A 19,620-nucleotide genomic window follows, 5' to 3' on the forward strand; every position below is an offset into this window, starting at 1 on the left:
TAGAAAACAGAGCAGAAAGCTTTGAACTATGCTAGCAAGGAATAAATTATGCAAAGACAATCAGACTAAAGGATGTCAAGTATTTTCTGTAGTACCTCAAGGTTGGGCTTCCTCATGCATAAATTCAGCAACCAAAAAAATCAGGTATCTCCTCTATGCTGTCTCTCTGTAACCATTTTTGCAGGGCAGCACTGTTGGAGATAGCACTGAAGGAAGGGTAAGCAGTATGTAGAGACTAGTAGAAAGATGCCACACAACCCTAAGTGTATGTATCTAGCAGAAGAGTAGAAATGGAGGACAACTATGGCTTCTGTGGATTTATCTGTACATTCCCGACTATGGCTAGCCCCTCCTCAGGCCCTCTTCTCCTCCTTCCCTGTAGCCATTATAAATGTTATAAAATTCCCAGAATAAAAATATACTATGATATATTTCTGCTTCAAAAACATGTCTTCATTAATTAAAATTCAAGGGGGTCATGCACCTTCTGGAGATGCCTTTCCCTCTCTCTCGACTGCAGACTGGGCTATAATGAATAGCCATACGTGGCACTTTTTATTAGCATGACAAGGATGATGAAATTAGAGAAGACAAATCATACTCTCATTGTCCACCTCCCTCCTATGACCCACCAGCCCTGGCTTAACAGAGTAGGTCCCCCATTCTCCTGAGCAGGAAGAGCAGAACCACAGATGTCCTTTGCGCAGGCACCAGCATGTGACAGGTTGCTAAACACTCGCAGCCTAGCACACAGCATGTCGTTATGATTGCTTGTCCCAAGTGGGCTTCTGAGGCAGTGATATGCAATTGTTTTGAAAACAAACAAAATAAAACAAAAAAACTCTAACATTTAAGTTTGTTGCTGCCAGTGTCATAATCATTGTTAAAAAACAATAGTTTGTTTTGTATTTATTTATCTCTCACAGTATTTAGTAGAGTTGACAGAAATCCGTTCACTTACAAGATGTTTAGGAGAGATTTCAAAACTGGTGTTGATAATCCCAGGAACAAGAGACATTTTTCTCGTTTTTCCTACACCCTCCCACCACAAGTACTTACTGGAAATTTGCGAGGCAAATGAGAGACAACAATGTGGTATGTGGAAAATGACTTACTTTACCTCTGGCCCTCAATCCCAATGACTTCCCAGCACTGACATCTTGCAGCACTCTCCAGCGTCATCACACAATAAGTTCTGTCCTGCCTTAGCTCATGGCCAGGTACAAAAGGAGGTGTTGCACAGCAGAACTGCAGCTCTGTAGTAATGGAGGATCCCCCAGATCACCTCAGTTCCTGCCATACCATGAATACTGTCAAGTCTACTGTCACCTGGGGTTACACACCCAGCTACACCTTCATGGATCCTGGGATGTCATGCAAATGTGCCAAGAAATATCCTTTTGTTCCTATGTCCATACCTGCTTCTGTTCCAGTTGATTTCAGTTCCTGAAAGGTATCACTATCACACAATCATAGGATAGTTTGGGTTGGAAAGGACCTTGAAGATCATATAATTCCAAAGCCCCTGCTGTGGGCAGGAATACCTTCCACTAGACCAGGTTTCTCAAAGCCCCATCCAACGTGGTCTTGGACAATTCCAGGGATGGGGCATTTACAACTTCTCTGGGCAACATCTTCCAGTGCTTCACTACCCTCTGAATAAATGAAAAACTTATTTCTAATATCTAATCTAAATGTACCCTCTTTCAGTTTAAAACTGAAGTTTTAAACTAGTTCTATCTAGTTTAGTTCTATCACTACACTCTTTACTACCTAGTTCTATCACTACACTCTTTGATGAAGAGTCCCTCCCCAGCTCTCCTGCAGGCCCACGTTAGGTATTGGAAAGATGCTATAAGGTCTTCCTGAAGCCTTCTCTTCTCCAGGCTGAACAACCCCAACTCCCTCAGCCTGTCTTCATAGGAGAGGTGCTTCAGCCCCTTGATCATCCTCGTAGCCCTCCTCTGGAGCCGTTCTGATAGGTCAATGTCCTTATACTGGGGGCTTCAGAGCTGAATATATTACTCAAGGTATAGCCTCACTAGAGGCGAGTACATAGGGACAATCACTTCCCTAGTCCTGCAGGCCACACTGTTTCTGATACAAGCCAGGACGCTGTTGGCCTTCTTGGCCACCTGAGCACACTGCTGACTTATATTTAGCCAACTATCAACCAATACCCCCAGGTCTACTGGCCACCTTCCAGCCACTCTTCCCCCAGCCTATAACATTGCATGGGGTTTTGTGCCCCAAGTACAGGACCTGGTAGAGTAACCTTAACTAACAAGGGCTAAGATAGTCGCAGTGCAGATTGTCTGCTCATCCATAATGCAGAACTACGGACTAAAAAAAGACTTGGGTTCCAAACTCTCCGTTCTTGGCAAAGGTGAAACATTTATTGAAGTATATCTTCTGCAGCAAAACCCAGATCCCAGCAATAACAAGCTGAACTGATTTCATCTGAGGAGCAAAGAATCCAGTTACATCTATAACTTCAAACTAACATACAATGCCAAATATGTTTTTTATTTCATACATTTTCTTTTAAATGATCCTCACTTAAGAGGTCACTTAATTACTTTTGATGTCCAAAAAGAAATAAGACAAATATAGCATTCTGAATCTTATATTGGATTTCAACAGAACAAAATATTTTTTTTTTAAAAAAAAGATGCAAATAAACAGAACAGCCATTTTGTCAGTAACAACTTTATAGATAGATATTTAGAAAGATAGTACTCAGCAGCCTGATAATTTACACTCTACATGTTCTGTAAATTCCTCAGCATCCTCCTGACTCATTGCTTCAGAGTACCAGCCCAGATAACCTTCACTGAATGCTGCTCAGCTCTCTGACCTTTTCCTTTGCAATGTGTCTTCATAAGCTTCAGGCACCTCTGTCATTTACCACGTGCACTTCTTTATTTTCCTCAAAAGGGTTCATGGTTTCATACTTATTTCATTTCTTACTTTGTATCTTTTTTTTTTTTCCCCTCACCCTGGGATCCTTATTAAAAACCTGATTCTTTTAAGTATATTATAGATTGATATATAAAGAGAGAGCGAGAGAGATTTATATATGCATATACGTGTGTGTGTACTAGGACCACTGCCAGTTTTGTGGCCAGAGTGGCTTCATTTTTGCCTTGCACACTCATTTGTGTCTGCCTTGAGGGTCTAATACTAATGTTTAAACCACAAATTCTCTGGGTGGGAAATATTTCTTTCTTCTACATTTGTGGGCACTTTGAACAACAATTGTCCAAAATAGCAGCCTAAGAAACAGTAGATAAATAAAATAGTAAGGAGAAAAAAGTAACCACACAGAAGTCCGTAGAACATAAGGCAGAAGTATTTTGGAGTTGGAGAAGTACTTTACTAGGCCTAAATAGAACAGAATTTGCATATTTATTTATTCTCATGTTTCCCTACTGAGGCTACACAGAAATCACGCATGCTAGTTGTATCTGGTGACTGGAAAGCTGAATTCAGATATCCCATCACAACTAAAAACAATAAATGGAAGGCAAAATCATGGGAAGATAAAGTTTCCAGATTTAGAGGATACAGAAAAGGGTTGCAAGGATTCTGTGCATACAAGTTGTTGTTGAAGTAGAAGCTGGTGTTTAAAGAAAGCACTACTTCAGTGGTTTTTGCTTAAGTTTGAAAGTTAAGAGAAAACCTACAGCAGTGCAGACAATAGTTTGTTTCTAGTCATTAACATCACTCTCAAAAACATATGTTCTGAATGCAAGTTTTTAGCTGCAGCATTTAGGTGTTAATTCTTAAAAAAAAAAAAAAAAGGACAATCATACTTTACTATATCATACATTCAATCATACTTTACTATAAGAACATAAAAAAAGAATACTTAAATACTATAAAGCATTCCTATGATACGATATCTACAAGACTACAAACTTCAACACAACTAATTAGCTCACTGAGTTATGAATTCTTCAATGCTTACCAATGCAATGAGGTCCTGTCCTTGTTTGGATACAAGAAATATTACCAAACTAATAAACACTAGTCTACCAGTAAAGCAGATCTACTGATAGACTTCACAGCTGAGAAGAGGATAGATATAGTTTCTATTTTCTTATCTATGAGAAAACCAACGTACAATTGGTCAGGTGGGAGAAACAGCACCAACTCTTATCTTCAGTTCAGTGTTCAATCCCTTGCATCCAGGTTAATAATGTCAGCTGCTTTTTAAACATTGCAACTAATCCTATACCAAAATACTCAAATAATTAGAACCTTTCAGATATACTGTGCATATTTTCTAGTAGATAACTTTAGAATAGCTACTAGAATTCAGAAATACCATCCTAACTGTGTAAAATAATAAAAAGTAGGAACCTTCATTTATGAATGGATAAGAGAGCACAAACCAGAGTCCACGTCTTACCTTGAAGTCGTTGCATGACATTGGCTATATCCCTAGACCTTGCCACAAGTCGGGATGAGGCCATGATCTCTTTGCAGCAAGTCCCTTTCTACTGACAGAATACTCAGAAGACACCCTCCAAGCCGCCAACCTTGGTGAGGTGCCAACCTCCAACTGCTTCCTTCCAGCATTCAGCCTCAGCAGAGCCTGTCTGGCTGAGTCACAGCCACCCACAGCCCACGTAGGCACTCACAGGGTCCAGCAGCAGCGCTGTTCTCACAAGCGATCCCAGCACCTGAAAAAGAAAGTACCAGGATCTAGAAGAAATGTCTACAAGCTCTGCAAAACTAAGAATTCTGAGCCCCAAAAGCTATTTTAACACATAAGGATCGATGTATCTTGTGCATGCTGTACCCTCCAGCCAGAGATATAATTAATGCTGAAAGCTTGCCTGGCCATCTTCTGTGGAAATGGCAAAAATAAATCATTAAAAACAATTGGCAATGCACCAGACATCAATGCTTTCATAAGGGTGCTCGTGGAGGTTGTTTTAGAAACAATGATAGTTATATATATTAAAAGTAATACTGTAATAATTTCTAGTGTAAATAATATTATGTATAAAGGAGAAAAACTGAAATTACTTGTAAAATCCAAGTGTCCGTCATTGTATTTTATCACGTTAGAAGGGAACATATAATAATAAATCATTGATCATGACAATCCATAACACCAGTGAACTGCGTGCTCTAATCTGAAACACTGAGATTCGCATACCTTACTATTAAATAAAGTTATATTTACATTCCCTTTTACAGTGTATGATGTTATATTTTGGGTCATTTAGCATCTTGTCTTCTGAGAAGCCAGTACATGTTGCCTAAGTATGCATCTAGTTCTCCATTAAGAAATAACTGACCACGTAGACACCAACAATAACTGCATTCATTCTACATACCCTTGGTTCACCCCAAATTCAAGATGAAAAGGAGGTGATCAGCATCACAGGTATGAATAGGGTTAGGGGAATTGCTCAACATCCCCTCCTCTAGGCCCCAAGGTCTCTCAGAGCACACAGTCTCCCAGCATACAACAGAAGAGCCTTTAGGCTGCCCTGCTTTAAGCACACAAAACAGTCCCAAAGAAATTGTCAACATGTGAGGGCTGTCAGAGGAAATAACATTTTAATATTTCCTTTTCTGATCCTTCCAACCCTGTCTGACCTAAGGAACTCCCTGTTTCCCCTCTTGCTGCTGGTTTTATGAGATGTTTACCTTGTATTTTGGAAACAAAATGAGAACTAGTCAGCTCAGCAGACCCAAGCTGGCTTTAAATCAGTGGAAATCAGTTGTAAACGAGCTGATTTAGAGGAGCTGTGGAAGATGCTGACTCCAATTCCAAGCTAAAAGTGTCTGGGAAATTGCAATCAAGATATATGTTCAATCTACTCATACAGCAGGCTGAGTCACTGCATAGTAATAAATGGTAGACTAGCAATTAATAATTTATCTAGCTGATATTAAATTATATGTTACATAATAAGAATCTTCAGTTGCTCATTCAATAGCTCCTTTGCAAGTAGTAGAAATTGACTAATTTAAAGAAGGAACTAAGGAACGAAGGAACTACAGACAGGGAAGAAAGATTCACATATGCAACTGCAGTTACCTCCACAGTCAGAAAACCACAGCTCAGAGCACAGCAAAGACATCAGGAAAATGGATTAAAGGAAGTTTCATGTATCTTTCTCACCTATCTTCAGCCAACACCTAAAACTTCATACAACAAGAAAACCTAGATGCACAGTCAGCTATTCAATGTAATACAAAGGGATCTTTTTTCCTGACTTCAACAAATGTTTAATGCCTGCAAACTATCCCAATGGAAACATTATATTTTTCAGATTTGTAAACATAAAAAAAAAAAAAACTTCATTATGTTGATTATACTCATATTGGTTACAGAAAATCATTTGTAATAAAAGGAATGACATTTTTATTTTAGTACCAGACATAAAGATATATCTTCAAATATACGTTCTCGAAATACACAAGTTTTAAGACAAGTATACAGCCTAAATGTCATAAATCTCAGCCTGAAATAGACCTGAAGGACTACGTGATCTATTCCCTGCTTTAACATGGAAAAACAGGTTATTCCTTATTTTAAATAATTGTTTGGCCTGAACATACAGAGAATGAATACACAAGAGTGAAAAGGAGCAGTTTTGCATGTATATAAAATAATTTTTATTACGTTTGCCATCTATCTGCATCTAATGGATAAAGTTACACTGACTCAGCTTTCTTGTATGAATATTCTGGTAGTGTGATTTTAGATGAGAAAAGAGAAGTATCTACTTCTTTTCTCATATTAAAAGCACAAGGCCTATCAATCTGCTATAATAATAAAATACAGAAAATTTAAAACAGCATATTGTTTCTCCTTCGACTTTCAGAAAAGATGTCTCTTCTATGGAAAAGAAAAACACTAGATCTATTGTGAGTTAAATTCTATGGATCCCTGGTGTAATTCTCATTTTTTTCATAGTGCTTTGGGAATGCTTTGAATTATTTGTAATTTAAAAAAAAAAAAAGAAAAAAAAAGAGAGAGAGAGAGAACATATTTTCCTTTTATTTGTGAACCTACAGTACCATTGGCAAGAGCAGATCATGTTTTAAGTTATTAAAGTGTATAATGCATGTTAGTGTTGACAGACAAGCCAATCAGCAAAGTTCCAGAAAACCAGAGAGAAAAGCAGACAGCTTATAAGACATGGAGTAATGGCTGAAGATAAACCTGATGAAAACAAGCGGAAAAAATTATCTGAATCCTTCATGCCATCAGAAATTGCAGATTTCCGTTACACCAGGATGATGTTGCATATAGCAACCTGAGGAAGATTTCTGCTGAAGGCATGGACAGTCTCCATAGTGAGTCTCCCAGTTCTTAGAAAAGGACAGCAAAAGTTGAACAAAGAGGTGGTTATAGAGAGACTTGGACTGTGAAAGAGGCTTGGGGACACACAGCTACAAGAAAGTCCTGGTTAAAAAGGGTAAACACAGTACAGTTATTGGTTAGAGTAAGACACAGGTGGCAGACTGTTTCTAACTTGTCTAAAATATTTGGGGTATATCAAAAAGAGAAGGGGGGGGGGGGGGGAGTAATAAACTCAAGGAACTACTCCAACTAGAAGTAATTGACAAATACTACAGAAATACAAGAAAGAGTGGAACAACTGGAGTAACTATAGCACAAGAACTGAAAAAATTCTCAGGAAAGACAGAGATAAGACCAATTGCACAGCTACACATTAAAGAGGCAGACTTCCCTGAAGAAAGAAGCTGGTATAGAACTGATTAAATCAAAAATCATTGGATCAGGAAAGGATTGTAGAATCATAGAAAGGCTTCGGTTGGAAGTGACCTAAAGGTCACCTAGATCCCAAACCTCCACTAGCAGGGACACCTTCCTATACCTCAGATTGCCCAGGGCCCCAGCCAGCCAGGCCTTAAACACTTCCAGGGATGGGACATCCACAGCTTCTCTGGACAACCTGTTCCAGTGCCTTACCAAACACAGTTTACTGCTGTGGTGCTAAAGGTCTACTTTGATCCACAGGTTCAGTTCCTGAAACAGTAGAGGTCTTCAGAATTCTAACAGGGAGATAAATGCTACTGAAAGTGATGTGATTGTGTGAGGGAACAGTGACCCTCATGCTAACCAAGAAGAAATTATTTGCATAAAGGTAGGAACCAGAATATTTTAGAGATCATACCTGCTGTTTTCTACATCAAATAATCATAGAACCAGCTATATTATTTATCATATTTACATTAAGAGTACAGAAATAAAAGATGAGAAGTGAAGGTCTCTGACACAATGTATGTTATCTATGGGGTTGAAGAGAGACTTGCTGAAAGTCCAGCTGAATTATACTGGAGAAGTAAAGACAATGAGCAAATGGTTCATAGTCAGACAAGTAGAAATAAAGTAGAAAATACAATAAAGTTGAGCTTAATTTACCTCAGTGAATATTATATTTTTATTTCCAGTGAAGACAATGATGATAAAACTATGATAAAAACAGGGACAGAAGCACAACAGAAGTGGAAAGAGCACCATTTGAAATAAAATTAAAAATGAAGAACTTGATAAAACTCATCCCAGAATACTGAAAGCTTGTAGCTGATTAATTGAGAACCCGTTTTTAAACATATTTGAATAAATCAAGCTGCAGGTAATACCCACTTAGGAGTTAGTATAAAGAAGGAGATAAGAGTGATCTAAAATGATTCTTATGCTATCTTCAAACAAAGTAGTATCTCCTCACTGTTTTTCCAAAATTCAGTCCAACAGAAGAATCACTTCGGTAATTGTTACAGATGGTTGAACTGCAATGGTACACTTGTTTTCTTAAGCACAACGTAGCACCACAAGTCAGTGTACACTGGAACTTTCCCAGGTCGAATGGGACATAATGATACACTGCATAAGATCATGGAAAAATGTAATTTTGGCTCTGAAAAGTGTTTTTGACAGTATAGTCCCCAAATCCCAACACTCTCACTCTGTGCTTCCTTTCTCTACTGCATGGATTGCTTTCAAAAAAAAAAAAAAAGGTGGAAGAAGAGATGGATTACAACCTTTCACTAAGAATACACTGAAACAGAAACACTGAAGTAAGATGTTCTCACTGACCATTCAACTCCAAACTGATTTGATATGCAGTAGTTACCTAGAGGTTTGCAAGATGTATTTAAACTTGCTTTTCATAGGGAAAAAAAAAAAAAAAAAAAAAAAAAAGAAGATTGGATACCTTCTGGAGCTCCAGATTATTTCAGTTCCTCTAGTTGTGCTTCAGTAATGTTTGGCACTGAGCAGAAGTTCTTTTTACAGAAAGCCTGCAACACCAGCTAATAATTTGGAAGAGTCAAGGTAATTTGCAAATCTGACATTTAAAACTGTGGCGTATATGGCTCACAATTTTTCTGTGCTTCACCTACAACTATACTCTGGTATTAAAAATTATTTATAGTACCACAGCCATTCACATATGTACATTAATAGTTTTTTATTATTATTATTATTTTTTCTTGTGGTTATGGGTGTATTTTTGGGGGGAGGGGTTGGGGGGGGGAATGAGGCTGCAAAATTCCAGTGGTATTATGAAACTGTGAAACTGTGACTCTTGTCTTGCAGTTATTCAGTCTGAACCAAAAATGCAAAGAGTTCCAGAAGAAAATAGGAGTTTCGCCCCCAACCCCCTCCAACCCCCCCCCCCCCCTGCCCCCCCCCCCCCGAAAAAAATAGCAGAATATATAGAGACATATTCAAAGAAAGGTCATTCCCTGTCTTTCTAATATGAGAAGTTAAATACATTGTACACTGCAGTTTGGTAATCCTGCTACTGAAATTCTACAGGAATGTATTGTAGTTTATATAGATGTTGGTAATAGCAGCATACTGGGATCAGTAACTCATTCCCTTCTACAAACACAGAATATAATCCTTGTTTCATTGAGTTTACTATCTGCACAGACAAAGACAGACTAAGATTAAGATCAGATGGCACAATATGCAAGCAAATAAGACAGAGTGAAGTTAGGATATAATTTGCAAGCTGTTTAATGGTAGGAGAGCAGTTCTAATTTTTCGATTTTAATACTGATATGGCAGTTAGGATTTCTGTGGCATAACAGCACCTATAGCATAAGGTTCCTGCAGAGATACAATTATAGGAGGAAAACAAAACAATAAAAGAAAACACCAACACAGAAAACACTGAAGCATCTCAGGAAAGGGTGGGTCTAACTGAATTTAAGATAAGCAAGTAATAATCCCTTGTATTTTTCTGCACATCTCCCAAACAAGAAAACTCATCTGGATTAGAATATGAGAGCAAGGAGCAGCATGGCGGCCATGGGAATGGAAAAGAAGAAAAAAAGAATGCTTTCCTCATTAAATCTGTGCCTTTGAGTGAAATGAAAGTAAAAGTTCAGTTGTTTCAGAGCTACACTGCTGCTGTCATTTTTATGACCTCTAAGGATACACGGAGTCTCCACCACTAGCCATGGTAACAAGAAAGTACTGAAAGAATTGTCTGTGTTTGATGCATGTACTTTCCTAACAACTACAGTCACTACTTGAGACACAGCTGATTTCCTTTAACAATGCGTAACTGAGACGGATTAGCATGGTGTCTGTCTGAATGGTGGACCTATACATGTGTCTCTTGGGGCCTGATCCACAGGATCCACCCCGCAGATCCTCAATGACCACCCACAGAGACCCCCTCACTGTGCCAAGCCTGGAAGTTCCCCTGGGACTCACATCTTGTTCAGTACCTCACTGAGTCAGATCCTCCCTGAGGTCTGGCACTCCTATATGCTCCCCAAATGCATTCAAATGCTATCAGTGCGCTGCTCCTCCCTACCTGAGTGCCTCTGTCTTCTCTCAACCAAAACCAAAGGGTTGCCGTCCTTGAGCAACGTACATGTTGGCAGGCTATGTAACTCAGCGTAACTCCACTGAAGTTCACAGAAAGGTGCTCCCAGGGCCCCAAAGTAATATATATATATATACATATATATATAAATCCAAAATCATTGGATGATTCTCATGTTTTAATAAATGGAAAGTAGCAAAGCATGCAGGTATACTCTTATGACGTGATTCTTGTGTCTCCATTGAGTGAAGTAGTCCAAGACACTACTGGCATTTATCAGAATTATTTAACTTCAAGTTAAGTAAAAGAGATAGAAAAAAAAAAAAAGAGAACTCATGAATTTGTTTCATCAGTGATTAATACCTATCCATGCTCAGCAGCACAGAATTGCCACTCTGAAGGTAACATTAAAAACAAACAAACAAAAACTAAACAAACAAATGAAAACAAAACAGAACAAAACAAAAACACAACACCTTGGACCAGGAAGTAAAAGAAAAGGAGGAGAGTAGAGAGATTATTACTTCTTTCTCATCTACAGAGTTAGCATAGATTACACTTTGTCCACTGCAAGATGCAGCACCATGCTCCTTCTGGATAGCTCCTCTTCTCAGTGGAAACTTCTGTGCTTTACAGAGTTTTTCATGCATTCCATATAGCTTAGGCATGGACTCCAACAAGAAAAAAAAAAAAAAAAAAGTAACAGTGAGTCGCTCTGCAAATTTTAACACTGTACCTTGTAAACCATTTTTGTCATATAATTTGCCACATGAAGGTCAGTATAACAAAAAGAAACAAACAAACAAGCCTTTCTGATTACCAAGTACAACAACATGGCACCCTGATATTATCTGTCAACTGTCAGTAATTTGGTATAGCTAACAAGCTAAAAAAAACTTTAAAACTTGGGCTCCATGTAAGTGTTGAAGTGCACACAAAAATTGCAACAATAGTTATCAGAGACCAGAGAAAGCAGGCAATCCATTGCTAGTACTACGGCAGGAAATCGTGTGCCTGTTAAGAGTCTTTCAACAGGCTCAGCATTAGAAAAGTGTTGGCAAGCATCCAGAAATAGCACGTACTATTTCCCTAAAACCACACAAAATAAATCCCTCATAGTGATGAGAACTGGAGTTTCCCTCAGCATCAGATAGATAACTTACATAGCTAATTTCTCATTAATTTGTAAAATCTGGTTTATGATAGCAGAGTAGTAGTAGTCCTTACAAGCACTTTTACCCAGTAGGAACATGGTTGAAGATATGGTTATCAAAATCCTAGGAACAGCCGTGTGTTTTAGATATTCCAGCAGGTCTTACCTCTGGGGGGTTTTCACACATACCAGAGAGCATATGGACTCTATGCATCTCAGTTGCAATGCACTTGTCCTTTCTGCACCATCATTGCATGCAACCCAGCCTAACAGCAGCTTCTTGGGAGCATACGCAGATAGTCACGTCTCCCTTGATTAACTATATTTCAGCCTGCACCCTGTGACCGAGCATAACACCCGTGTACCTCCGTAACGCACCCATGTACACTTCAGGAGGCAAACCTCTCTCCTCCTACGGGATTTTCTACCCCCGTCCTCCGAGAGGACACAATCCTAAACCCTCTGAGCAAAAGGGGGAAGGCCGCTTAACGCCGGCAGCGAGCTCCGGATCAACCCCAAAGCACTTTTGGGCTGGGAGGGGGGCTGGCCATGGGCTGCCCCGTGGGGGTTCCCCCTCCAGACCCCTCTACTCCGCGCCCCATCCCCTCTCGGCGCCCTACCTCCGCCCGCCGCGCTGCTGCTCCGCGCCGCCTCCGTGCGGCTCCCTGGTTACCGGCACGGCGCAGCCCCGCGGCCGCCAACCGGGGGCGGCTGCTGGGATGTGGGAGGGAGGGCGGGCAGCCGCGGGGGCGCCGTGCCCTTGCAGCGTTTCCCGGGCCGCCTCCTCCTCCTCCTCCTCTTCCTCCCCCTCCCCGTACCCGGGACCCGCTGTCCTTGCACGCATAGCGGGGGGCCCCGCCCCGCCCCGCCCCGCCCTGCCGCAGCAGCACGGCCCCGGGGGGCTGTTCCGGGCCCTGCACCGGCATCATCGGGGTTGGGACACCACCGGGGTTGGGGCACCGGCCGCCGCCCCGAGCCCAAACCCCAGCTAGCCGCCAGCAGAAATAGCGCCGAGGTTGACTGCGGCTAGCTGTGGCTGCCAGCCGCTGTCACCGTTCGCGTTACTACTCTGGTTGTTGTTGAGTTACCTGGCGTACTGGAGAGCATCACCTCTGGTGTGGGCTCCGGAGCATCGCGAGTAAGCCGGGGAGTTGTGCAAGCAAAGTGGGACAGCGGCGCTTACATAACACCGGCAGGATAGAAATACTCGGAGGAACGAGCAGGACGGTCTGCCGTCCTCAAACCTTGCTGGCTGGGCAACAGTGTTTATGCCACCAGGGTGAAATAGGTTTCTGTTTGTTCAAAGGACGTTGCACAAGCCCTGTCGCTTGATTATGCTTTTTCCCTCCTTCGTTTTTATTGGTACAGTTAAGGTTAACATCGTGCAATAGGTGGGGGAATATTTTTTCTCTGTGTAGACTGACCATCTCTGCTTGGAATCATTGGGAGAGCAAAGTATTCATCTAGAGCCAAAATGGAGAATTTGGAAGGAAAGGTGCCAACGTACCTCTTAGTTTTCACCTTTTCTGGCAGTGCTGCAGTGAGCCTGCAACATTAGCATACAGGGTGTTTACTGAGGGGATGGAAGAAATCTGAGTTAAGCAGCAGAGATTACTCAGCATCATCCCTTCTGTTAGTGCTAGTCATGTTAAAATTGGTGCTACCCTTGCGATATGAACATTTACACTTGTGGCACCTATCCCAACACAACACAGTTCAAATCACACTCTTGGAGTCAGGTTGCTGTGTAGAAGACATAGCAGGAGCTAAGCAAGGATTATTGTGAAACAGGAGTGTATGTATGTAGGTCACCTCCAACCATCCACAAAAATTCTCTGTTCCTCACAATGAGTGTAGCCAGGCATAACGGCCCTGAAATTTTCCTCCTTTTTTGTTTTAATTATTTTATTATTATTCTTTATTTTTAATTTGCTTGTTTGCTTCTTTGCTTGTTTTGTGCAGGAGAACTACAAAGACTTTCGCATTTGATGCTTTTTATCTCTATTGATTTTCCTCCTTCTTTGTCTTACTGCATGCCAGTTGCAACATCAGAGATGACAAAGGAAGTAGATGCTGACATGCTTCCAAGTTTCCCCTTTCCACACACACCTATTTGTTGAATAAATTCCCCATTCTGCTGTCTCTTTCAGAAAATGACATTGCATTTTAGCTTCTTAGGTTAACAGTACTGACATGAGAGAGAACATCTTTTTCACAACTAAAGCTTAGACTTTGTATAATAATAATACTCTCATTTGAAGCAATTTAACAATGGAAGTACTTGCTAGAGTAAGCTTTCTTCTTTTGGAAAACTGCAGCACTGTATGCTGCACTATATATTTTAAATATTCAGTTAAAATGAATGAGATATATTTTGTCTATCTGTTATATCAGGAAAACCCCCAAAACCTTACTGATTTGTGTATAGTCACTCTGATTTTAACATGCTGAAAAGAAGATCTGGCTTATTTAAATCTCTTTATCTTTGCATATTAATTGAGAATATATCATCATCCCAATTCTTCTTGTTTGTTCTTACACAAATTATCAACTCCAGCTGTGAACAGAGCTGGAAGCCACCTTGTACAAAAATATATGCCAAACAAATGTGGTAGTCATTATAATCTTTACTGCACTTATTCATTTTATTTATTTATTTATTTATTCCTAGAAGAAAATTATTTTCACTATCCTAGGGACAATGTATCACCATCTTATTTTTCTTTTAATTGTTAAAAATAAAAAATAAAAAAATAAAAAATAATAATTAAAAAAAAAAAAAAAACACTCTTGCCACTGATGTTTGTGGGTAGCCTATCTGGAAAGTGTGGAGATTATATTTTCTAATAGATAGGATTTCTGAAAAAGAGGTCACCTAATATACCATGTATACTCTGTAACCATGACTGGGAATTTTTGGAAAGGACAATCTAGAAGCATATAAATGGTTATACTAAATAAGGATCTTTTACTGGATGTATACATTAATTAAGGTGAGAAGCAAATATTACTTCCATCATAGAGAAATAAAGAAAATAACAAGCTGTATAGTAACATACCATTTCCAAAGGAGATTATTTAGCATGCATCATGCTTCCAAGAGACCTTAGGTAAGAAGGCCTCAGCTAAGGAAAAATGGCAGCCAGATGAACTGTCCAGGTGTGTGCTGAAGGATACTAACCATCTTTCAAGAAATCTGTCTCTTGAGTACTCTGATAAAGTATTATAAATTGCAAAGAAATATAGACAGTATAACAAATGCTGACATGTAAGTGTCCTGTTTCTGTCTAATGAATGACAGCATCAATCATTGAGTGCTGTCGCTCTTAGCTGAGATGTAAGGTTGTTGGCACTGAAGAATTCTGGGCACCCTTCCTTGGAAAGTAAGATAATGTTTTGATTTGACTCTTTGCCTCATTGTATCACTCTGAGCTTGGTCCTATTCTGGTCACCAGACTTCAAGAAAGACCTAAACTAACCGGAGAGAATCCAAAGAACTGTGAGAGTGATTGAAGGAAGACTGAGAAAGTAAGACACCCTCCACTCCCCTTCTCATCCCCTCCTCATCCTCTCCCCCTCCCCCCCCCCCCCCCCCCCCCCCGCCCACCAAGAAAAAAAAAAAAGTATCCGTTTAACCTAGAGAATAGAAAGGAACAGAAAGTTAAAGTATGTATAAAAGCATTCAGAACAGTAAAGGAGCATTATTAAAGGAAAGGAATAACCTCTTACTGTTCACAGTTGCAGAGGAAAAGAAGCAATGTGCCTGTTCTGCAGCAGGTGAGATTGCTGTATCAGAACAGAAAATGTTAGGAGGAAATAAAGCTTTGCACCACATAACATAAGGAGGAAGTGAAATCTGCATAATGGAAGGTATTAAAGTACAGACTAGTCAGTCCTCTTCCTGGAAAGCATTTTTTTTTTTTTTTTATATATACTGTTGGGGTGCAGAACAAGATATCTCTTTCAGTATCTTGATTTCTTCCAAGTCTATTTATTGTGATTCTGTGAAAATCAAAACTGCTCTGAGCAACAGAGCATACCCTTCTTTCTGCAGGTTTTGCAGCAAGCAATAGCTGCCACTTCCTTCCTGTCCTAAACTGCCACACAGTATGAATATGCAACTTTAAAAATTGCCACACACCTCCTGAGAGATATGTGCATTTCCACATATCCTTTTAATGTACTCTGTAAAGCATTAATGTACAAACTGTAAACCAAATGAATGTTTTTACATAAAGGTTTTTCTATAGCTTATATTTTATATTTAAATGTGGCAAAGCTTGAGGAAACTACGGCAGTAACTTAAGAATAAATAGAAACCAGAGACTATACCCCCTCCAACTTGAGCTGTACCAAATTACATAAAGTGTTGCAACAGACCATTTAACTTGTGTTGAAAGGCATGAAAATAACAGGATGAAATTACAGAAAAATGAATTGGGACTAGACATTGCGAATAAATTAATAAATAAAAATCATCTTCTAAACTAGTATATAATACCATGGTATACGGTATGTTCTTGTAAGTGAAGTTATCAAACTTCTGATAGTTTAGAGATGCCTAATTAGGACTTAAAACCATGTAAATGTACAGAACCAGCTCAGTGTAGCATATGGCAAGAGCTGAGCTAAACCAAATGCCATTTATTTTTAATGTCAGTCACCTCGTTATTGCTGAGATTCATATGTGTTTGGAATTTATTGTTGTGCCAATTTTTCTCATTTGTGCTTCACACATTACACTAAAACAGAAAACATTTCTAAAAACTCAAAATACAAAATAGGAATGAAAAGTGGACACCCTATTACTGTTTAAAGTACAGCTAAGAATTGTGTTATATAAATGTGACATGCAAAAAGTTCTTCAAATCTAAAAACCATTTCCATTCTTTCAGGAGCTGTCAAATCCAGCAGCCAAACAGTGGCAAGGATGACACAGGTCCATGTGCATTGTGAGCTCCCAAGGCCAGAGCCCCACTATACCTGCTGATTGATACTAATGCTCTTACACACCCCAAAACATGCAGACTTCCTTACACACACATGCACACAGGATAGGAAGCCCCTCACCCATGAAAAGAGATAGAAATGTAGTTTAATGAGAAGCCAGGACAGACTGTGCTGATCAGGTGCAGAGAAGTATTCTGACCAATATTCTGCTTACAACCTTTTGTCTCCTTATCCCTCTACTTTCCCATCCTTGTTCCTCACAATCCATCATGATTACTCACTTTCCCCACTTTTGCTTCCTATGCTAAACATCCTTTAATAAATCTTAAACAATCCCAAGATGCTCTTCCCCTACCTCCTATAAACCTGATATTAAAGTTGTGTAAAATCTATTCCATGACATCCCCACCTCTGCCTATAAAGTGATCTATGGAAAGCCTTTCCCGTTGACTTCCCAGTCAGCCCATGGGGACTGGGCTTTTACTGGGGTTCCCCTGCCTACTCTTGTTTAACACAACATTTTTAATGCCTCAGCATTGTATATAAATATATGTATAACAGAAGCACAGAATGGTTGTGGTTGGCAGGGACCTCTGGAGGTCACCTGGTCCAAACCCCTGCGTAAGAAGGGACACCCAGCGCAGGGTGCCCAGAGCAATGTCCAGGCAGCTTTTGAAGACTTCCAAGGAGGGAGACCTCACAACCTCTCTGGGTAATCATATCAGTGCTGTCACCTGCACAACACAGAAGTGCTTCCTGATGTTCAGAGGAAACATCCTGTATTCCGATTTGTACTCATTGCCTCTTGTCCTGGTTCTGAGCACCACTGAAAAGAGCCTGGATACACCTTCACTGCATTCTCCCTCGGTATTTATATATGTTGATTATATTTATATATATTAAAAATTCATATCAAACATGTTAAAAGTAACTCTTGTTTAACTTGTAGTATTACAAAGCTAACATGATCAGATAGTGCCACCACGTGGACTGTATCACAAAGTTCTTTAGTGCTAGTCTAAAAAGCTGCAGAACAGATCAAGAAAGTTTCAACCAGCAAATCTGAAGTTATTCTGAATTTGTTTAAGCTCTGGTAGAGACAGGATGTTTTTGAACAATACTAGGCAGAGTTTCAGCTGAAAAACTTAGCACCAAACTCAAAAGTGAACAATTATCCTATCAGAAATATATATATATATATATATATATATATATATATATAATTTGGTGAATTAGCTTCTTATTAGGCAGAGGAACTAATCCTCCTAGGTTTATTTGTGGAATAATTCATTTTACTTACTTGTTTGGAACTGCATTCAGGAACAGAAAAATTATTTAGCTTAAAATAAGTAAGACATTTAAATAACTTTTTATCTGAAGTAAAATATTACAGTCAAACATCCATTCCTCCATGTAAAAATAATAAACAGCAGTGAAATCACAGACAGTAAAACATGATCTGGAGACTGAAGGAAAAGTGTAACCGGTTAGGAAGAAAGGGCTGACAGGCATGTTAGAGACACATTGATCTAGCAAGAAGGAGATTTTTCTACACTCCTCTATTCTCACACATGAGGTAGAGTGAAGGGTGCGATGGATACATTTCCTCTTTCCTCTTAGTTATTGTAAAATGAGTACAGAGAAGAGATACGCCACAGGCTAATCCACCAGTGCCTCTGAGCAAACTGTAACCCTCTACTCTCTGCTGCTTCTGCATCAGCTGTCATGTTAATTAGCTCAAATAGGCATGAGAGCTGCTTTTGTAAAGTCCTGACAGCTGGGGTTATTGCGTTTCTCCAGCTAGGCTGTACAGTGACACTAAGGTGTAACACAAAAAACTAAAAAGGGCACAGGAAAGCAGCACTGCCAGAGGAATATTCCTAGAATATGGCATTGCAGGAGGTAATGGGCAGTAAGCATGAGAGGAGGAAGGGAATGAACAGGAAAGAGATTGGGGGAAATGAACTATATAGGAGGCTAGAAAACAACTGGGATAAAAGACACATTAGTAGAAGATGGAAAAAGGAGGAACAAGAGGTGTTGCAGTCAACCTTACATGTTCAAGAACCTTAAATAAATCTTCCAAAATATTCATTTTTATAGAAATGACTGATCAAATTATTTGTATTTCACTCCTCTACACACACTTGTGTGACATGCTTTGAAGTTTTTCTGTGAAACATGACAATTCAAAATACACTTTTGGAACATGAGGGTAGCATTGATCTCCTTGATTCTGTCACTTATGGATAAGGAACAAGTGAACAAAAAGCTAAGAGGCTCAAAACCCAATTATTCTAAAATAATAACATTTTTCCCAAGGAATAGTCATTTATTTAATCTTCCTCCTTATGTCTAGGAAACATCAGGTTTGTTCCTGTCAGGTGCTGTAGCTGCCTCAGGTGACACAGAAAGATTCCTGCCCCTTATTAAATCCTATGCTTCCTCTTTATTTCATTTTAGATTAAACTTTATGAGACACTTCCTCAACTTCTAATGTATCTATTGTTCCCTTCACTCTACTTCATGTGGGAGGAAAAGAGAGGAGTGTAGAAAAGTCTCTCTCTTACTAGTCCAGGCACACTTAGCAAAAAATCAGTTAAAACTTGCTCCAAGTTTTGGGATATTTTTGAAATGCAACTCCTAAGTGAACAGGATGCAGGTATTCTCTAACCT

The 19,620-nt window shown here is 39.5% G+C and overlaps 1 protein-coding gene across 1 annotated transcript in view; it reads right to left on the reverse strand.

Moving 5' to 3' along the window:
- Positions 1-13,239, reverse strand: part of SYNE1 (spectrin repeat containing nuclear envelope protein 1) — a 301,148-nt gene extending 287,909 nt beyond the window's left edge. Inside the window, exons 1-2 of the mRNA XM_035322952.1 lie at positions 13,083-13,239; positions 4,415-4,688 (exon numbers count right to left, since the gene is read on the reverse strand). Of these exons, the coding sequence (XP_035178843.1) occupies positions 4,415-4,478 (64 nt within the window). The 5' untranslated portion in view covers positions 4,479-4,688; positions 13,083-13,239. The remainder of the gene's footprint in view (positions 1-4,414; positions 4,689-13,082) is intronic.
- Positions 13,240-19,620: the final 6,381 nt, after the last annotated feature.

Source organism: Oxyura jamaicensis, chromosome 3, assembly GCF_011077185.1.
Source record: "Oxyura jamaicensis isolate SHBP4307 breed ruddy duck chromosome 3, BPBGC_Ojam_1.0, whole genome shotgun sequence".
Classification (NCBI taxonomy): domain Eukaryota; kingdom Metazoa; phylum Chordata; class Aves; order Anseriformes; family Anatidae; genus Oxyura; species Oxyura jamaicensis.